This window comes from Petaurus breviceps, unplaced genomic scaffold (assembly GCF_028583685.1).
Source record: "Petaurus breviceps papuanus isolate PSGF00001 unplaced genomic scaffold, PetGlider_PUasm1.0 182, whole genome shotgun sequence".
NCBI classification, from domain to species: Eukaryota; Metazoa; Chordata; class Mammalia; order Diprotodontia; family Petauridae; genus Petaurus; species Petaurus breviceps.
The window spans coordinates 5968879-5989934 of NW_027185786.1; the positions used below are offsets into that span (position 1 = coordinate 5968879).

Sequence of the window (21056 nt, forward strand, 5' to 3'; positions counted from 1 at the left end):
GATTGAGGAGAGATAATTTAATAATTATTGAACTATCTGAAAATCATGATCAAAGAAAGAACCTAGACATCATACTTCAAGAAATTATCAAGGAAAGATAGCCCCACTATTTTAGATCCAAAGGATAAAACAGAAAGTGAAAGAATCCACCAATCATCTCCTCAAAGAGATCCCAAAATGAAGACCCCTGGGAATATTATAGCCAAATTCCAGAACTCCCAGGTCAAAGAGAAACTTCAAGCAACCAGAAATAAATAATTCAAATGATGTGAGGCCACATTCAGGATCATGCAAGGTTAAGTGGTTTCCACATGAAAGGAGAAGAGGGTTTAGAATATGATATTCCAAGGAAGAATAACCTATCCAACAAGACTGAGTGTAATCTTTCAGAGGAAAGAAAATGGATATTTAATGAAATAGAGGACTTTCAAGCATTCCTGATTAAAAGACCAGAGCTGACTAGAAAATCTGACATTCAAATGCAAGACTGAAGAGAAGCATAAAAAGGCAAACATGAAAGAGTAATAATAAGGGACTCAATAAAGTTAATCCCTACATGATAAGATGATACATGGAACTCCTAAAAACTTTATCATTATTAGGGCAGTTAAAAGGAGAACTGAGTCAAATTTATAAAGAGACTTTCCCCAATTGATAAATAGTCAAAGGATATGAACAGGCAGTTTTCAGAAAAAATAAACAAAGCTTTCTATAGCCATATTAAAAAAAATGCTCTAAATCACTGTTAATTAGAGAAATGCAAATTAAAACAATTCTGAGGTAACATCTCACATCTATCAGATTGATTAATACAACAGAAAAGGAAAATGAGCAATGTTGGAGGGAATGTGGGAAAAGGACACTAAGCACTGTTGGCGTTGAGAATTGATCCAACCATTCTGGAGAGCAATTTGGAACTATGCCCAAAGAGCTATAAAAATGTGCATACCCTTTGACCAGCAATACCACTTCTAGGGCCGTATCCCAAAGAGATCAAAGAAAAAGAAAAAAGATCCATATGTACAAAAATATTTATAGCAGCTCTTTTTGTGGTGGTAAAGAACTGGAAATTGAGGGGATGTCCATTAATTGGGGAATGGCTGAACAACCTGTGGTACACGATTGTGATGAGAGTACTACTGTGCTATAAGAAATGAGGAGGGGGGGATGGTTTCAGAAAACATGGCAAGACCTCTAGGAACTGATGCAACATGAAGTGAGAAGAACCAAGAGATCACTGTGCACAGTAACAGCAATGTTGTAATGATGATCAACTGTCAAAGACTTGGTTATTACTCTGATCAAGGCAATGATGTATGACAATTTCAAAGGACTCATGATGGAAAAAATGCTATCCATCTGCAGAGAGATGAACTCTGAGTGCAAACTTAAGTATAACTTTCTTTGTCTTGCTTTTAAAAAAAATATGGCTACTATGGAAATATGGTTTGTATGATTTCACATGCATAAATGATGTCAAATAGCTTGGCTTCTCAGTGGGTGGGGGTGGAAGGTAAGGAAAGAATTTGGAACTCAAAATTTAAGAATAAAAGAACACTAAAAATAAATAGTAAATTTAAATATTAAAAAAAAAAAACCAAACCCTTTCCTCTGCTTTTCCCAGAACAACAGATACTAGGGGACCAGATTCTGCCAGAGAAGTAATCTTTAGGAGATGCTATATATTTTACTGGGTCTGTAATTATAGCCTGAGCAAAACAAATGGCACTCTAGTACCTGGAGAGAGTTTGTGTGTCTTCTCCCCACCTCTGCCCCCGACCCCCAAAAACCTTTTAAAATAGCCAGGGTGAACTTATTCTCCCAACAGAATTCATTAAGTGATTTCTCTTTCACCCTCTGAGCCAAGTCTGAAAGGTGTCTCACCCCTCTTTTCCTCGATTATGGATAGCCAGCTCTTCACCAATGCCCTCCTCCTCCTTGAAGCTCTCCCAGTCCAGTTTCGATTTCTCTAGGGTGCTCATCTTCTGTTTCTTGGCTCCAATTTTCCCCAAAAGGCTGCTCATGCCACTTGGTCTTTTGAGCCTAAAGAAAGAGTCGACACAAAGAAGGTCCCAGTGAAGACGTGTCAACTTAACTCAAATACGTGTATAATACAAGAAACACATCTTGATGGGAACCACATTCACATTCTCTCCTAGGGAAGCAGAGGCTAAAAGCAATCCAGAGTTCCAATAAGGTTTTCTTTTTTTATAGCTGTGACTAACTCTAACAAGCTGGGGAAAGGAAATCACTTTTTCTTAAAAGAAATTTGCTGGAATGTTCTTTGTAGCATCAGGTCAGAGCTTGTGTCAATTGTAGCTATAAATGAGGGCTGAGGGCTGTAGGTGATAACTTTTAGACACAAACAATGCCAGATTGCAAAATTAAGGAATAGTTGCAATTATTTTAAAAAGGTTCCTGAGGTAATTTTCCCCTTGAGTTTTCCCTTTATATATTCCTAATTCTGAAAGCAAGGAATGCTCAGCTTCTGTTCTACATGCTGATGATGCTATCATTTGCTGTAGGAGAAACACCAAATGCTTTCATTTGAGTATTGGCAGCCAGGATGTTTTCTAGTCAAGTGTAGCTGAAGCAAGGAAAAAAACCTACAATGCAATTAGATGGGAAAAAGGGGAGGAATTCTGTATGGTCCTTGGTTTTGCAATGGCAGTATATGAGTCATATTTGCTCTGCATGATCTTAACATGACATGCACCCAGAATTCAAGAAAAGAGAAAAACAAAAGTTGTTCTATGAAAGTGCTTCATAGGAAGAAGCAAGAAAAAAAATGCAAAGGGGAGGGGGAAGATTTCCAAGGGTTTTTGATAAAATTTTAGCCCCACACTTGCAGGAATCTCTTTCCACTTGATCCTACTGTTCCACCCTGGCCACTCTTTTCATCTATCCCCCTCCTTTGAATCAGATCTGGAAATCGGAGTAGACGGAGCTCTACCCACTTCTGTGGCTGCCTCCACTCTCCTTCTAACTCACCCCCCTCCATTTTTCCTGTTACATGTTTTTTTCCTTATAGCCCTCCCAGCCGGACTTACCACAACTGCCTTAGTGCCCTCTTCCCTAACTGTATATTTTCTACAATTTAATTTTGTTTTTTTTTTCGAATCAATTTTCTCTCCCTTCCATCCTTAACTGGGGAGGAAAAAAAAAAGAAAAACAAAACCCAACTTTACTATGTCTTTATCAGTCTCACTTCCAGTAGTTCAAAGGCAGCTTCTGAGCTGGATGACCTTGGGCATCTGTAATGGGAATGGGAATTTGAAGATCTTCCCTGCCCCTTAACAGACTAAGGGGGAAGTCTGAAGACCTTCCCTGCTTTGAAAGTAAACTCTGCCCTCTAATAGGCTGAATGTAATCACACGGGGCCTGTGGTGAGAGGAGTTTGCTGAAGGGAAGCAGAGCCCACAGGAAACTGGGAGCCAGAGCCAGAGCCAGAACTAGTAAGACAGTGGGAGAGAGAGGTGCTCAGGCAAGGAGAGAGAGAGGTTTGTGAGTAAATACTGATTTTGTATTGGTTTGTGGGAAGGTTGAAGGATGCTGTGGCTCTCAGTGTTATTATGGCTTCTTAAGGTCTTCGGTACTATGATGGAATTGGCTTACTAGTTTGGGGATTCGGTTTTCTGCTGTCTAAATAAATGTTTCAGTTCTGTTCTCTATATGGAGAGTTTGGTATATTTTGCAATCAAATATCATGCGATATTTATAGTCATGGTCTTTATCGTGATCATGGGTGCTATAAATATTGCATTGGTGCTACAGCATGTCACTTAACTGCTTCAGTTTCCTCAACTGTAAAATGGGAATGATAATGGCACCCACCTCCCAGGGTTGTTATGAGGTTCAGATGAGATACTATTTGTAAAGCACTTGGCATGGTGCCCTAGTAGAGGTACTTAATAAATGCTTATTTCCTTTTTTCTTTCCTTCCTTCTTTTTTTGTTCCTGGGTAAAGCAGAGTACTTAAAGAATTTGGGGTGGGTGTCCTTATATGTAATATTCTGCTGACCACTGGTCCCCCCAACATCTGCTCCAGACCTGCGATTTCATCAGTGGCTGGAATTTCTAGTCTATAAATGGCACCGCCTCCAAGCCCCTCACCCCACTGCCTCGTGATACAGATCCCCTGTAAGTAATATCTGAGACTTGCTGCTGGACTCAGAGGTAAAGTCACGAGACTAGTTTATGGTACCACAATTGGCATAGTCCACAGGCAGGGTCTCTAACTCCAAAGCTAGTTCTCTATCCATGAGACCATGATGCCTCAACCAGAAAACATTTTTTAAACATTTCTTCTATGCCAAACCCTGGGCTAAATGCTGGGGACACAGAAACAAAAGAAAGTAACAATGATTTCATGCAGCTTTTATTCTCCTGGGGGAGAAAGTGAGTGAAGGTACATATATAAGTGCACACTAAATAAATAGGAGGCAGCTAGAGAGGAACAGCAACTGGGGAAGGGGGACAGAAAATTAGGAAAGGTCTTATGTAGAATTCCTGCTTGAGCTGCATCTTTCTTTCTTTCTTTTTTTTTTTTTGCTTTTTGGAGGGCAATTGGGGTTAAGTAACTTGCCCAAGGTCACACAGCTAGATTTTTTGTGTGGGTGTTAAGTGTTTGAGGCCAGAACCAAATAAGGAAGGAAGGAAGGAAGGAAGGAAGGAAGGAAGGAAGGAAGGAAGGAAGGAAGGAAGGAAGGGAGTCTATGAGGTGGAGGTCAGGAGGGAGTACATAGCAGCCATGAAGCAGGGTCAGGAGAGATGGGGTGCCATGTGTTACAAAGACAGGAGAGGCTAGTTTGGATGGACCATAGAGTACATGACTGACAGGGAGGAAAGTAAAAGAAAGGGAGAGGTAATGAAGAACTTTAAATGCCAAGTGTAGGACTTTATATTTTAGCCTAGAAGAAACAGGGAATCATGTGAATTTACTAAGTAAGGAGTGCCATGGTTAGACCTAGTCTTTCAGAAAAAAAACCCTTTGGCGGTTTTTGTGAAGAATGGAATGGAGAGGGGAGAGACTTGAGGCAAGGCCAATCAATTGGGGAGCCAGTGCAATGGTCTAAGTGAGAAGTGATGAGAACCTGAACTAAGTTGGATGCTGTGAGTAGAAAGAAGGCATTAGCTTTGAAGTGTTGTGGAGGCAGAAACGGTCAGATCTAAGAACTGAATGGACATGTGGGATGTATAAGAGAGGAGCAGAGGCTAATGTCTAGCTTGTCGATCTGAAAGCCTGAGAGAAGGTGTTGCCCTGAACAGAATAAAGGAGACGGTTGACTGAAATGTCTAACAGGTAGTATGAATGGGAGTGCTTACTCTGGATTAAGGGCTGCTTTAGGTTTTACTGTTCCATCTTTCCCATTATATTTCCCCTTCCCAAATAGATGGCCAGGAGCTTTCCTTTGCCTTCTCCACAGTACGTACTGTGGATCCTATACACAGCAGACAACTATGGGACTTGAACTCCTTGCTAATTAGATACATCAGAATCTGGGGATTCCTACAAGGCATATGAACGAACCCTATTTTTGCCCTTTCTGCAAACTCCCTCTTATCCTGAAAGGGTCTGCCAATTTATTCAGATTTCAACATGGCCACTCTACTTAGTCATGCCCACACACAGCCTGTAGCTCCTCCAAAATCCTTATACTACATTGTACCTGCTAAGGAAACATCTTTTCAACAAATCACTTTGAAAAGCCAAGGAGAAAGTGATTTTGCTACAGAATAGAGGGAAGGCTCCCAAGAAAGGGGAAAAAAAAAGAAGCCTCCTTTATCCCACAAACTTCACCTGTGTGACAGTACTTTTTGGGAAGGCTTCCAGATCAGTTTTTACTTGGTCATTAACATGGTTTGTGCTTCCTTAATTTGTGAGTCTCCAAAGAAAAATAACCTGCCCTTTATTTGAAGCTAAATCAAGGAAGATGACATATTTAACAGGATCAGCCAGGAGACTTACAACATGAATGTCTCATTGTGACAAAGAGATCAGCAGCTTCCTCTTAGAATGTGGCACATCAGTCCCTTGAAGGTCTTTGTGCACTTAGATTCTCCCTTAAAGACGAGCCCCAGATGTTGGTTCTAGATATAGGATTCCTAGCTTCAGTTCATATAATTTCCCACCTTAAGTTTTCAGGGGGTGTAGAATCCATTTTTACACACGTTACATTCTGGCTGCTTCAGTCTAGTAAGAGGATGGCTGTGACAGAGACATATGTGTATCTACTCTATCACATGTGGTGATAGTCATTTAAAGGGTATCCTTTAAACATATTTCCCATGACATACATTTCCCATTGTAAGCATACCATTCTGAGGCATTCTGCCTAAAGAAAGCATCACTTAGGAACAGGATCTCATTTATTCAATAATCGTGAGTGAATGGAAGGGAATAAATCAGTGTTTTAACATAGATGGCAAACTCTCTGCTCCCAATGCCATTCATTAACAGGAGAAACAAATGGTAGTTTTGTATAGTACGTTAAATTTCTGAGCAAGGAATGAGGTCTCAGACTGAATTTCTGCTTGTAAACACCTGAGTAGTGCCATGGCATCCCACCAACAAGACTGCTAACTTTTACTCAATGATTGTCTTAGAAAAAATTAATTCTATCAACTGAGAACTTCTTCTTGTCCCCAATCCTACATTTCAAATGACCTCAGAGCATCATGCTCTGCCCTCTTCTCTTTTGTTTCAGTCTCCAAGGATGCAGTGGCCCTTCTCCTTGCTAAGGTCAGCCCTCTTCTTGTGTTCTAGAACCGCTCTTGAACTCATCTCCTCCTGCCTTTTCTAGGAGTCTGTCCCTTCAATCAACCTTCTCAGTCATTAAATTTCAATCTCTTCTTATACACTAATGTTTTCTCTGATGCCAATAAACATGCCCAGTTCTCCCTCATCCTTAAATAATCTTCACTTGACCCTTTCATCCCTTTGAGTTACTGATCTATTTTCCTTTTTTTCAAAGTGAGACTACTAGAAAAAGCTGTTTAAGCCATATTGCAATGATGATCAACTGTGAAAGACTTAGCTACTTTGATTAATACAATGATCCAAGACAATTCCAAAGTACTTATGATGAAAAATACCATCAGAGAGAGAAAACATTCAGAGAGAGAACTGATAAACAAATACAAATTGAAGGATAATTTTTCACTTTTTAATTTTTCTTGTTTTTCGTCAACATGTTTGATACAGAAATATATTTTGCATGATTTCACATGTATAGCCAATATACTGCTTGCCTTTTCAATGGGTGGGGGAGGGGCCGGAGGGAAGGAGAGAATTTGGAACTCAAAATTTTTTTTTAATTAACGCTAAAAATGAATAATACAGTTTTTAAAAAGAAAAGAAAAAGGTACCTATATTTGCTGCTCCCACTTTCTCACCCCTACCTCACCTCTCAACTCCTTGCAGTCTGGTCTCCATTTCTACCACTTGACTGAAATTGCTCTCTCCAAAAGCACCAATGATTTAAAAAAAATTTTTACTGATAGTTTTTGTAGTTACACCACACTGATTTCCAAGAATATCCTTCCCTCTTCCACTTTACCTATTTACTGAGTGATTTCTTTTAACAAAGAACTGAGTCTGACAGTGCAGTGCCTGCAATGTTCCATACTTGCAGTTCCCAGCCTCTGTCTGGCCTTCTTTAGTCTTCTAATGCCAACCACCAAAATAAAACAAACATAAGCTCCCAAACCACCAAACAAACAAAAACCACACAATGCTCCTAAAAGATCTAGGAATTAAGACCAAGGTGGTAGTATCCCTTATTTGATTAGAGAAAGCTTGCTATTTCACTAGTCTGGTCTGTTTCTTTTTAAGTCCTGTAAGGCAAGGAAAATGATTTGTAGCAACATATTTATTTTAAATAAATGCCATTATAACGAAAAACAAACCAAAAAAATTAACAGTTGTTGATTGTAAGGGAATTTTCCCTGTTTGTTTACTTTACTGTCTACTGATCTGCAGCATTACCATGGACCCTACATTCCAACAGAGTTACTTTCTGAAACAGCTCTGTATTGCTTCATGGTCCTTAGAGATGTTCTGGCTCCTACTGTTGTTTTTTTTTGTTTTTGTTTATTTTTTTTGGTGGGGGAAGGCAAGGGAATTGGAGTTAAGTGACTTGCCCAAGGTCACACAGCTAGTAAGTATCATGTGTCTGACACTGGAACTCAGGTCCTCCGAACTTCAGGGCTGGTGCTTTAATCACTGTGCTACCCAGGTGTCCCTCCTACTGTCTATACTATAAGGGGCACAAGACTGAGGAAAACAGTAATGATGTCAGGTGCTAAAAAATCAGTCACTGTATTGGAACAACAAGAGGCAGCTAGGTGGTGCAGTGGATAGAGGACTGGGCCTGGAGTCAGGATGATCTCAGTTCAAATCTGGCTCTGACAATTACTAGCTAGGCAAGTAATTTAATCTCTATCTGTCTCAGTGCCTCATCTGTAAAATGGGTAAATACTAGAGAAGGAAATGGCAAGGCATTAGAGTATTTTTTGAGAAGAAAACCCCCTGGAAAAAAGTCCATGGTGCCATGGACATGACTGAACTACACAACCACAACAACACACTGTAACAACATACTGAAAATGGCTGCTAGTGAAGGTTATGGAATTTCCTTTTCCTAATGTTGTTTAAAATGAAAGGAGACCTGTTTTAGATCCCAGACATACAGAGTGTCATAGTCAGAAGGACAAGAAGACTACTGACCAGAGGCTAAGTGACTGGTCCAGATTCACATGGCTAGGTAGCAGCAGAGTCAAAGCTAGAGTTCAGGCTTCCTGACCCCCTGTGTAGTAGGTTCTTTTCCCTATAGAACACCACCTCCCCAGGCCTCGATGCCATGAGGGAAAGGAGATGACCTCTGAGGCTCCCTTCTGGGCTGAACATGCTACAGCAGACAGGGTTTTCCTGACAAAAAAGCTTCTGTATACAGTACTTAAAGATTATTTCTAAGAGCAGGCTTATGAGGATAGGTGTGAGTCATGGAAGGACACATAGGCTAGATCATGAGACATTTTACTCAGCACTTACTCATATTGTGTCTTCCTTAAGCCCATGGCATCAGATAGATCAAGAAATGGATCGATGAATAGATAGACAGATAAAGAATTTATTAAGCATTTACTATGTGTCTGGCACTATGCCAAGACTACAAATATGAGCAAAAAGTATGATCCCCCTGATCTCAAGGAGTTTACATTCTAATGGGGGAGCTGAAAGGGAGGGTGGGGAGGTATCCGAGTTGAGACAAGATCCAGAAGCAGTTCTGGCAGTCATGGGCTGACCCAAGTTTGAAGTAGGCATGTCTGTAGTGGGTGCTTCATCAAATGAAGGTTCAGGGGCAAACTTGCTGCTCCTGGAAGAGACTGTGGGGGTGGAGGAATTGCCAGCATGAAGATGGCCACAAGGGAACAGGCCCAGAAGTACCCAAGAATTACAGACTGAATCAGGTCACATAACTCCCGTGACCACTGGAATGCATGTATTTAGAACAAAAGTCCTCCAGCAAAGCAAGGCAATCACCTTCGTATTTGTTGTGTTCATGCGGCAGGGATGTTCCTTCTTGTAGCACCAGATTCACAGAACACTCCCTGAGAGTCAGCACTATGGGCTCTCAAGATGCTTCTCTATACACTGTACATATCTATAAGAACAAGGAGGAAAACCCAAACCAAAGCATCTGTCCCACTTCCCTTATGATAATCCATTAAAAGCCCAAAGATGACAGAGAGTGGATTGCTAATCAATCAATTAACCAATCAACAGGAATTTTTTAAAGTGCCTGTTATATGCCTGGTGCTGTTACACAGATACAAAGGTCTGATATTCTCTGCCTAGTGAAAGTCATCACAGGAGTAATGGGAAATTCTCAAGAATGAAATTCCAAAGTACAAAGGAAAACAATTTTACTGATGAGGAAAAATGGGATTTGTGTGAAAAGAACAGTGGAGATGCCCAGTAAACTCACCAAGCAATCTAGATTAAAAAACAAAAGAAAACATGTACAAAGGAAGCCAGACCAGGCAACAGAGTGACGGTGTCACACCTCTGTAGTTAACACTGAGAGTGAGCTGACACTGGAGAAGGAAAGCCAAGGACAACAGAAAGTTAAAAACTAGTTCTACTGGGAGAAAAATGAGGACGGAAGGAGGCAGACCTTTGCTTGAGGTGCATGGGAAGATGACTAACAACAGAGAGAAGGCAGAGCTGCCTGATTCTTAGGCGGCCACAGCAGAATGACCTTTGTGCCTGAAAGCAACAGGCCAAAAAATGACTAGCAGGGAGCTGACACCCAAGATAAGTAAGGGAAGAAAAGCATCCAGTTGCACTTAATGAATTCAAGTCACTATGCCCAGGTGACAATACCCTCAGTTCCTGAAAGAACTGGCAGATATGATTACAGTCACTGTGATATTTGAAAGGTGACAGAAAAGGGGCGAGGTCCCCCACAAGATCGGAGAAGGGCAAACGAAGCGATTTTTAAATAAAGGAGAAGAATGCCACTGTCCTGTGGGTCTGACTTTGATTAGTACTAAACTCTAGGATGATGAACACTGAGCAAAGGAAGCAGTTATGACAAAAAGCCAGCAGGCTTCACCGAGAAGAGCTGGTGCCAGATTCACCTCATTGCCTTTTTTGACAGGATTATTAAACTAGGTAGACAGGGGAAATGCTGTGGATATAGGTGACCTAGATTTTAGAAAAGTTTTTGACAAAACCTTTCTCGTGAAGATGGAGAGACAGCGTTAGATGATCATCCCATCAGATGGATTCAGAACCAGGCTCAAAGAGCAGCTGTTCAGGGTTGGAGGTCAGTGTGGCAGGTCTCCAGGATATGTGGCCCAGGGGTCTGTGCTTGGCCTGGTGCTGTTTAACACTAATGTCTTCACTGACTTGCATAAAGGTATAGTTGGCCTGCTCATCAGAAGTGCAGATGACACCCAGCCCCAGCTGGATGGAGTCACTAACACAGTGGGTGACAGAGTCAGGATCCAAAAGGATCTTGGCAGGTTGAGCACTGGGATGAATGCAGTAAGAAATTCAGTAGGGATAAATGTAAAGTCTTGCACTTGGTTGGGCACAAGAGAATCAACTTCACAAGCATTAGATGGGGGTAGGAGGGCAGCATGGTTAGACAGCAGTTGTTTCTGCAAGAGATCTGGGGGCCTTGGTGGCTTGCAAGCTGGCCAGTTGTCAGCAGTGAGGTGTGGCAGCCCAAAGAGCTGACGTGACCTCGGGCTGCATTCAGAGGGCCACAGCTTCCAGGAATGCAGAGATGACTGTCACCTGCCTCTGTCTTCCTCAGACCTCATCTGGAGCACTGAGTTCAGTTCCTGGCATCAGAGTTGAAGAAGGACACAGATGAGCTAGAGTGTCCAGAGAAAGGCAATAGGGACATCATCCGAGGATCAGTTGAAGGAACTGGGAATGTTCCTCCTAGAGAAGAGAAGCCTCAGGGTCCTGGAGCCTGAGAGACAGAGTGGCATGTGGAGGGGGGATCAGATTTCTTCTTTTGACTCCCCGAGGGTCAAGTGAGGCTAATGGGCAGAAGTTGCAGAGTTAAAATGAAGTTTCCCAACGATAAGGGCTGTCCAAAAGTAAAGCAGGCATCTTGAGAGGTGGTGGGTCCCCTCCTCTGGCCACCAACAGGAGTTCGGTGTCTTACAGCAGATAGGTCTGGACAAGATGGCCAACTTCAGACTCTGTGATTCTATACATGAAAATAACACCCAAAGACTAAAGAGGACGACCATTTTGGTTCCAAAGTTTTCCTCTTGTTTATGAGACACAGCAGCTGTGTCAGGTGGTTCTGTCTAACTGTTCTTCCTGGTTAGTAATGGGGGTATTTGGGAAGGTCTGAGGAAGACAGAGGCAGGGGGACAGTCATCTCTGCATTCCTGGAAGCTGTGGCCCTCTGAATGCAGCCCGAGGTCACGTCAGCTCTTTGGGCTGCCACGCCTCACTGCTGACAACTGGCCAGCTTGCAAGCCACCAAGGCCCCTAGATCTCTTGCAGAAACAACTGCTGTCTAACCATGCTGCCCTCCTACCCCCATCTAATGCTTGTGAAGTTGATTCTCTTGTGCCCAACCAAGTGCAAGACTTTACATTTATCCCTACTGAATTTCTTACTGCATTCATCCCAGTGCTCAACCTGCCAAGATCCTTTTGGATCCTGACTCTGTCACCCACTGTGTTAGTGACTCCGTCCAGCTGGGGCTGGGTGTCATCTGCACTTCTGATGAGCAGGCCAACTATACCTTTATGCAAGTCAGTGAAGACATTAGTGTTAAACAGCACCAGGCCAAGCACAGACCCCTGGGCCACAGATCCCGGAGACCTGCCACACTGACCTTCAACCCTGAACAGCTGCTCTTTGAGCCTGGTTCTGAATCCATCTGATGGGATGATCATCTGATGCTGTCTCTCCATCTCCTTCACCAGAAGGGTAGGAAGTATTTTGTCAAAAACTTTTCTAAAATCTAGGTCACCTATATCCACACCATCTTCCTCACCTACTACTTTAGGGATCCCATTATTTGGTTTTTGTGCATACCATTATCCTAGGCTGCTTCCTTCACTCTACACCAATTACATATTTCCAGGTTCATAGATTTCATCCATCAGTCAATTGATAAGTCTTTATTAAGCATTATTTATGTACCAGGTCCAGTGCTAGGCTTTGGCGATCCAAAGAACAAAATGAGACAGTCTCTGCCCTCATTTAAGGAACTTACATCAGTGAAGATGACAGGTGCACAGATATATGAAATAAATAAAAGGTGATTTGGGTGTGTGTTAGAAGCTGAAAGGGTAAGGAAAAGCCCACGTATGGCGGGGTTCTGGGGCTGAACTCCTCAGCAAGCCAGAGATTCTAGGAGATGCAGCAAAAAGAGAGTGAATTCCAGGTAAGAGGAAGTGGGGCTGGGGGGTGGGGCAGGAGAGGAGGGATCAGCCTAAAGGAAAGCACAGACACAAAAGACAGGAAGTTACTCATGGAGAATAACCAGGCCAGTCTCTCGCACCAGGGCTGCAAATGCTGAACAAGACAAAGCCGGGCCTAGTCAGACCAAAAGCCATCAAAAAGCACCATCTATGAATCTGGCCAACTCAGCCCTTGTGGAGACAATGATGGGACATTCTGACCACGGTGTCCAGAGAAGACAGGGAGACCATATAGAAGCGCTCTGAGTTTGGGGACTCATTTACTACATGCAGGACCTCAGGTATGCTGCTTGACAAGCTCTAAGGCTCGGTTTCCTCATCTGTAAAATGTGGGGTTAGGCTAAATTACTCTGAGGGCCTTCTGGCTCTAGATCTGTGAGGAGAAGGCCTCTAGCATATCCCACGTGGCATCTTTCAACAATGACTGAGTATATACTAGGGGAAATGCACACAAGGCTTCAGAAATGCTTGCACTCATATATGAAATGGATTGTGAAATACTTCAGGAAGATGATAAGCAATGGAGCTTTTACCAGCTGGGGAAGTGCCAACAAGCACGCTTCAGGCCACAAGGAAGTTCTGTCCTGAGGGATGTGATCTGATGAAACATGCCTCAGTTCCACAGAAAGTAAGCCCCCACTAGGACTGTCTTTCCCCCTTCTGTATCTGATATCTGAATTTTGATTTTCTTAAAATAAATTCCTGGGAGAAAATCAAGTAAAGGTTCAGACTCACTGAGCACACACTAAATGGCAGCCAACAAAGGCCATTAAAATTTAATCAGTGAGCTCTTTGGAATTATATGCCTTGACTACTTGAATGGCAAGAATGGGGGGTGAATTAATTGCATTTAATGTCAACAAGGCAAATTATTACTCCTTTGGCAGTCATTAAATATCTCTACCTAGTCTATCTTTGATCATTCATCAATATAACGGGGATAAAAGCAAATGATTTCAGAGCAAAAGTGTATTCCAGAAATTAACAAGGGGGCCTTAGATACTGGCTTCTGGATGGCTAATCTGGAGGGAAAGTCCACCTGCACCTGGATATAACAACGGAATAATCCTCTGTAGTTGTGGCCGTGAAAATCAGGACTGAACCACTGACTGATTATCCATGAGTTAGCATTCTGACCCTAAGCACAGAAACTTGAGCACCAATTGTGTCATTCTGGAAGAACATGGGAATCAGAGTTCAAGGATTTGAAAATTCTAGGTGGCTACAATGGATATGGGTTATTGTGTAGCTGTGAGATAGGGACAAAATAGTAACTAAAAAGGGAATATCATCCAGAGGGCAAGGCAGAGGCGGATGAAGGGTGTAAACAGCATACACCCTGTAACCAGTGAGGATCTAGGAGAAACAGGCATAAAAGATGCCAGGAGAGAAATGAATGGAAGGGGAAGAAATAAGCTGGCCACATGGCCAGGCCAAGGGACCCATTGTGGTCCCTATCAAGTGAGGTAATATCCCAGGGGATGAAGTCACAGATCCAGTAGGGTATCTGAGTATTACAATGAACATTTTTAAATGGTTTTGAAAGAGGGTTCTTTTTCCTCCATCATATACCAGATGAGACTCTCTTGACTAATTTGCTGCCTCTATTGTATCCATCTGTTACTAAGCAAGGACAGTCTGACCTGTCTGGGGGATGTGAGTTAACTATAAGCGTCTCGGACATGACAGAAGTACAAATACCTGGAAGGTCCTCAGGTAGGAGGTGCAGCTCCAAACCTCCAGAGCCTGAAGAACAGAGACAAGGGAAGAGCTAATATCACAGGAACCCAGGCTTTGAGATGTATGTCATGTGCATACACATCCTTTGCACAGCTCCAAAAGCAGACTTAGCAATGCATGTATTCATGAAAGGTCCAAGGACATGCCTGGCATCTGTGTCAAATTAAAGTCACCAATCATGAAAAATGTTTCCCACCCAACAGGCCTGCAGGAAATGAAGCTTGTTCGTGATCCATTCTCTGCCCTCATCCCACTCAATCTGGCTTTGACATAGCCTGGGAAAGGGAAAATATTACATCCTGGTCTGCCCTTGCCCTAATTTCTTTCTCCACTGTATTCCTCCCTCTACAAGAATGGAAAGGTTGATTTTTCCTTCTAAAGTATTAAGCAAGTGTGGACTGCCTAAGCAGAAATTATTTAATGGGAACAGTGACTGTGCTAAAAAAGAAAACGGTGCCTCCCCCTCTGTGGTCAGTTTAGTTTGGGAAATCAATGTGATCAGATTTAGCTGAAGGAAACAACTTATGACTCTACAAAACAAGACATTTACATTTCTAAGACTAGATTTTAAAAGAATTATTAAATACAGCTTCTAACATAGCCCACAATGGCATTTTTCTCATGGAAAGCACATGAGCAAGGAGCTCACAAGAGGACCTTGTTTATTACCCTTTTCTACCACTGATCCCATCTGGGATTCCCTAAGATCCTACAGAGTGGTTATAGCAGCAGCCAAAAGATGATGAGAAAGGACCAGGACCCCAGCAACCCAAGGACCTGCTTGATGGGAGAAATTTTGTGTGCTGTCCACTGTACTGTCTTCTCAAAAGTCTGCAAATGTTATTAGCATGCCACTTACAAAGAAAAATGTACAATGATATAGAATTAAATTCTGCCTAGAGGAAACCCCTGCACCAGCTATAATCTTGAGCAATGAGCAAAATCTTTCAACTGGAAACTAACTTGGGAAGCAATGCATGTGGCAGAGAGAAAATCAACTCGCCTCCTGAAACTTTTCCAGTCCATCTGGCTAAATGTGGATTAAGGAGCTGGCATATTTTCTTTAACCTTCTGCTCTCCGGCTATCTTTGACTCCAGGATGGAACTCTATTGTCTCATTGAGAAGTCGGAGAATATAAAAATAAAACAAACATAAAATACCTGAGGGTCTGGCTCAGACAGTGCCATGGGGTCTCTAGTCAGCTCAGAAATACTATTCTGCTTTGTCCCAGCAGGGAACAGAGTGTGGCTGCTCCCCAGCCACTGTCTCCATCTCCCTCTCCCTGGGTCTCCCTTTCCCCACCCCCTCACCATCCCACCTGCTCTCTCATTTCCCTCCCAACAGAACTCTATACTCGTTGCCCTTGGTCCCTTGGCTGGGACAGCGTCATCCCGCCTGAAGCCAGGCCTCCAGTGCCACTTCTCTTCAGCATGGCGGGCTCATGCCATTATGGGCAAGCCTTCCCCATTAGAAGAGGAGCTACCTGAGGACAGGAACGATGTCACCTGCTCATGTTTGTATCCCTAATGACTAGCATGGTGCCAGAGTGAGTGCCTAATAAATGCTTATTTGCTCTCTCTGAGTATGTATGTCTGTATGCTCTCCTTTGTGGAAAGGAGTAAGCAAACCCCCCTCAATGAGATGCACTGGAACTGGCTAGCATTCCTTTTTTAAAATTCAATTTTACTTTACTTTAATTTCCATTTTGAATGCTCTCCCTCCCACCTTCCCGTGTCACCCATTGAGAAGGCAAGAAAAATGACCTAGAGTCAAGCAAAATAAATTCCCACATTAGACATATTCTTTGCTCCCCCCCCCCCAAAAAAAAAAGGAAGAAGAGAAAAGAAAATATACTTCAAGTTCATCTATTAGCTCTCCATCTGGAAGTGGAAAGTGTGTTTTATCACGAGTCCCTTGGAATGAAGGACAGTCATTACATTAATCAGAGTTCCTAACTTATTCGAAATTGTTTATAATATTGTTGTACTTTGCATCAGTTCAAACGAGTCTTCACAGGTTTCTTGAAAACCCTGCCCTGCATCATTTTTACAGCATGATGGTTTCCCAATGGATGGGCACCCTGTCCATTTCCAGTTCTTTTCCACCATTTCTGTGGCACTAGCATTCATTCTGCAAAGCTGACTATGCCACGTCTCCTCACCTTTACTGCACACATGAAGTCTCAATCAGAGGATATGACGGAACACAGCTGCAGTCTCTGGTTCCTCAGGTGGAATGTACTTCTTATTCCCTATATCAGATGGAGCTGAAGTGGCAGGGAGGTCGTCTTCCCGCACTTGCAGCTCTTGCTGGACCTCTGACACAGAATTCCATTTGTGCTGGCATCTGTGATATCAGTGATCTGCTGTGCAGCCAGGGCAGCTGGATCCTTGGCCTCTCCACAGCTTCAACTCTGCCAACACTAAGGATCAACATAACAAGGCTCAGACACTAGCTATCCCCTCTTCCACAGAAGCCAGAGTAAACCAGCAGCAGGAATTTCCTTCTGAAATAGTGTCCACATACCCCAGGTCTGGGGGCCAGTTGGAAAGAAATTCATGGCACAAAAAAGACAAAGAAACAATCCCTTTGTCAGAGCTGTCCAGAGGACTTCGGTAAACAGAAATATTTGTTCTTACACAGCCTGGTACCGAAAGCAGAAGACTTCTTTTCACTGCAGGAAATGGCTTTCATAGAAGCTAACCGCAACGGGGCAATCTGTGCAGCCACCACAGTTTCTCTTCAATTTAAATGGACAATTTTTGCCTATTGCATCACAGACCACCAAAAAGGCCTCCCACTCCTTGTCCCTAAACAGAAAAGAATGAGAGTCTGTGTGTGCCTCAGAATTAGCCTGTCCTTCCCGCAACCACCACAAAGAGGGATTTTCACACAATTCAGGTAATCTGGCTGCTGGCCCGGGTAGGAGAAGTAGTGCTCATTGAAGTTTCCAGTACCGGTTATCTTTCCAACAAATGAAGGATGGTGGCCAAGGCCTTCTCTCATCTTGAAAAAAAGCCACATTTCAGAAAATACAAACAGAACACATGGTTCTGGGAAGAGATGGTGCTCCATGAAAGGACAAAAGAGTGGAATAGAACCTAGTTGGGTCAAAGTTTCCTCCATCATTCAGATGGTTTCTTCCACTGGAATTAGGGGTGGGTGAACGGAACTTTTTGGAAGGCAAAGCAAATTTCTGGATAATGAAAAAGCTGCTTTAGCAATCACTGGCCAACAGATGAAAGTGATGAAATGAAGCTGGCAGGTTCTGTTGTGTCTTGGAGTGCCTTGTTGGAATAAAAACTATGAGCAAGACCACTAAAAGATGTGAGGAATAGACTGTTCAGTTTTTCCTTAAAAATTGGCCATTTATATGGGAAAAAATAACAGGCATACACATTTGCCTCTATTCTTGTTCAGAGAGTGGGGGGAGGTCAAATAGCTTGGAAAAGGGGACCTAGGCCTTTCACCTGTTCATCACTGCCTCAAAGTCAACTAGAAGAGGAAGTGGGAGTTTAACGTGCTTCTGGGGGTAGGGGGGAAGGAAGGGAAGGCCACCACCATATCATTTAGCTTCCTAATGCTTCTGCCAGTGTGACAGTCAGGTCTATGACTCTAAGACAGGCACTTCTGCCAGTTTCATCACCACCCTGGCCCAGATGGAACAAAGCAATGGGACGAAATACTGCTATCGTTCCAGCAAAATTCCAAATGAAAGAGAAAATGAGCACCGGAGCAAGAATGAAATCTAGATTGCCACTCCAAGGGATTATTTCCCCTGAAAGAGTTATGACAATGAAAATTTGAATTTAAATTTAAAATGTGATTAACAATTATATGCAGAGTTGCAGATTTATTTTCTAACCTCTTCTGTTGAAAGAACACAAGAGAAATATTATAATCAAGTCCACTGGACAACCAGTAGCTTCTCAACCTGAGTTAATGATTGTCGTCTGAATAGGAAATCTGGGGCTGAATGGTAGCTTCAGATTTGCTTCATCTTCCACATAACTTCCAACATGCACTCTTTCAATGATTATATTTATTCTGACAGGAAACAAACATTCTTAACTTGTTTTATTATTTAGAAAATAATAAACTAGAAAATAGTCACCATTACTAAGCTGGAGTCTTATTTTTCTTCTCTCTTAAAACTCACAAATTGAAAGCAGGATCCTTAGGATGAATGGAGAAATTAAGCTTTTGTCTTTACTAAGATTGATTAACACACTAGTGCTTTATAATAATGGCTGACATTTATAGTTCTAAAATGTTTACAAAGCACTCCATGTGCATATATATCGAATGATCCTCACAACATCTCTGTGAGTTAGGATTAAAGAAATTTTTTACATTTTAAAGAAGAAACTAAGGTTTAGAAAGAATAAGTAATTTACTAATGATCACAATGATCCAGTGAGTACTGGATGCCAAATTAGAACCAAGATCCCTCTTAACTCCAAATCTAGTATTCAGTCCATTGTATAGTGGTTGAGGCAGACAGGTGGTGCCACCGTGCTCAGAGTGCTGGGCCTGAAGTCAGGAAGACCTCAGTTCAAATCTGATCTCAGAAACTTACTAATTGTGTGACCCTGGCAATGTTACTCCACCTGTTTGCCTCAGTTTCCTCATCTGTAAAATGGAGATAACAATAGCATCTCTCTCCCAGGGTTGTTGTGAGGACCAAATGAGGTCATAATTGTAAAATGTTCAGCCCAGTGTCTGGCAGTGGCAGGCGTTATATGAAGGCTTATCTCCTCCCTTCTTCCCTATACCAGACTGCCTCATCTGTATGTTATTCAATCATTTAGCCCTTTGCTTGTTTTCTTGGGAAAATCAAACTTTGCTAGGACCTACCCTTTAATTTCAGGTTTTTAAAAACATTCTCGAAAGACAACCCAAAGGTTGATTTCTTAAGAAACGTTAAGTAGCAACAACCTCCTATCTGTCGTGAAGCAATCTCCTGGTTGCTTCCCACCACCTACGCTTAGTCAGATTCCCAGGAGCAGCCCAAGTACTTGGCATTCTATGCCTCCAAGCCAGAGTGGTGAGAGCTTTTACTCATCTGCTCAGTTGGTGGAGGTCCAAAGAAACCATGTCATCATCCAGGATGCCATCCCCTATAAAACTGCCCAACATCCACCAAACTCACTCTGAACAGAAACTGGGGACACCAAGGTTAATAGCTTATCCATATGTAGATTATGGGCAGGGTTACTAGGGACATCGGTATCTGTCTTTTCATTAATAGAAACACACAGTTGTATTGCCTTTAAAAACAAAAACACACAAAGTCTTATACAGAAGGAAAAAATACAAAGGCTTTGACATGGGTGATGCTACACTCTATATGAGGAACAGAAAGGTCAAATGTCTGGTAAGAGAGGTTGGGACCATGTTAGGAAATGCTTGAAGTGGCAACCGAGGTTTTCCTATTTGATACTGGAAAGAACAGGACAGGGAGCCACTGGAGGTGACCAGGTAGGGAAGTGACATGGTCCAGTTTGTATCTCAGGGAAATCAGTCTGGCATCAGTGTAAAGGACTTGGGGGGAGGCACTCCAAGCTGGAAGAACATGGAAATAGTCTGGGTGAGGGGTGATGAAGTCTAGGGATGGTGGAGTAGAGAGAAAGGGACAGATTTCAGAGACGTGGTGAAGTATAAGCAGGATTTGAGTGACAGTGAAGAGCTGAGAAAAGAAAAGATGTTCTGACCCTGTGTGACTAGAAGAACAGTGACACTCTTGACACAATCCCTCAGAATGGGAATGGGGTTTGGGGAGGAGACAAGCGTCTGCTTTAGATCTGTCCTATGGGACATCTAGTTCAAATCACCTAATAGTAGAGGTCCATAGCCCAAAGAGATACAAGAAAAGAGGTACAACAATGTCTATAGCAGCTTTTTTTGTGCTGGCAAAGATTTGGAAACTGAGATGATGCCCATCAATTGGGGAACGGTTGAAGGTGTTGCGGTATACAACCGTAATGGGATACTATTGTAATATAAGAAATGATGAGCAGGACTGTTTCAAAAAACCTGGGAAGACGACACGAACTGATGCAAAGTGTCAAATGCTGCAGAGAGGCAAAGTCTGAGAACGGAAAAAAAGTCATTAGATTTGGCAGTTAAGAATCACTGGTGATTCTAGAAGGGCCAGTGGTAGTGATGACGATGACTAGAGACAGTCTGGAAGAGAGGGAGAGGAGGGAAAGTGATGGTGATGAGCACAGGTGGTTTTTTCAAAGAGCTTTGCTGAGAAAGGGAAGAGAGTTACAGGAACTCTGGGGTCTAGTGAGGATTCTTTCCTTCCTTCCTTCCTTCCTTCCTTCCTTCCTTCCTTCCTTCCTTC

At 42.5% G+C, this 21056-nt stretch overlaps 1 protein-coding gene across 3 annotated transcripts in view; it reads right to left on the minus strand.

The window, feature by feature from the left end:
* CFDP1 (craniofacial development protein 1) overlaps positions 1–21056 on the minus strand; it is a 148210-nt gene that overhangs the window by 16711 nt on the left and 110443 nt on the right. For 2 of the 3 annotated variants that reach the window (XM_069087682.1, XM_069087681.1), the window contains one exon: positions 1885–2043. The exons of the other annotated variant lie outside the window; for it this stretch is intronic. In XM_069087682.1, coding sequence (XP_068943783.1) covers positions 1885–2043 — 159 coding nt within the window. The remainder of the gene's footprint in view (positions 1–1884; positions 2044–21056) is intronic. 3 annotated transcript variants of the gene reach the window in all.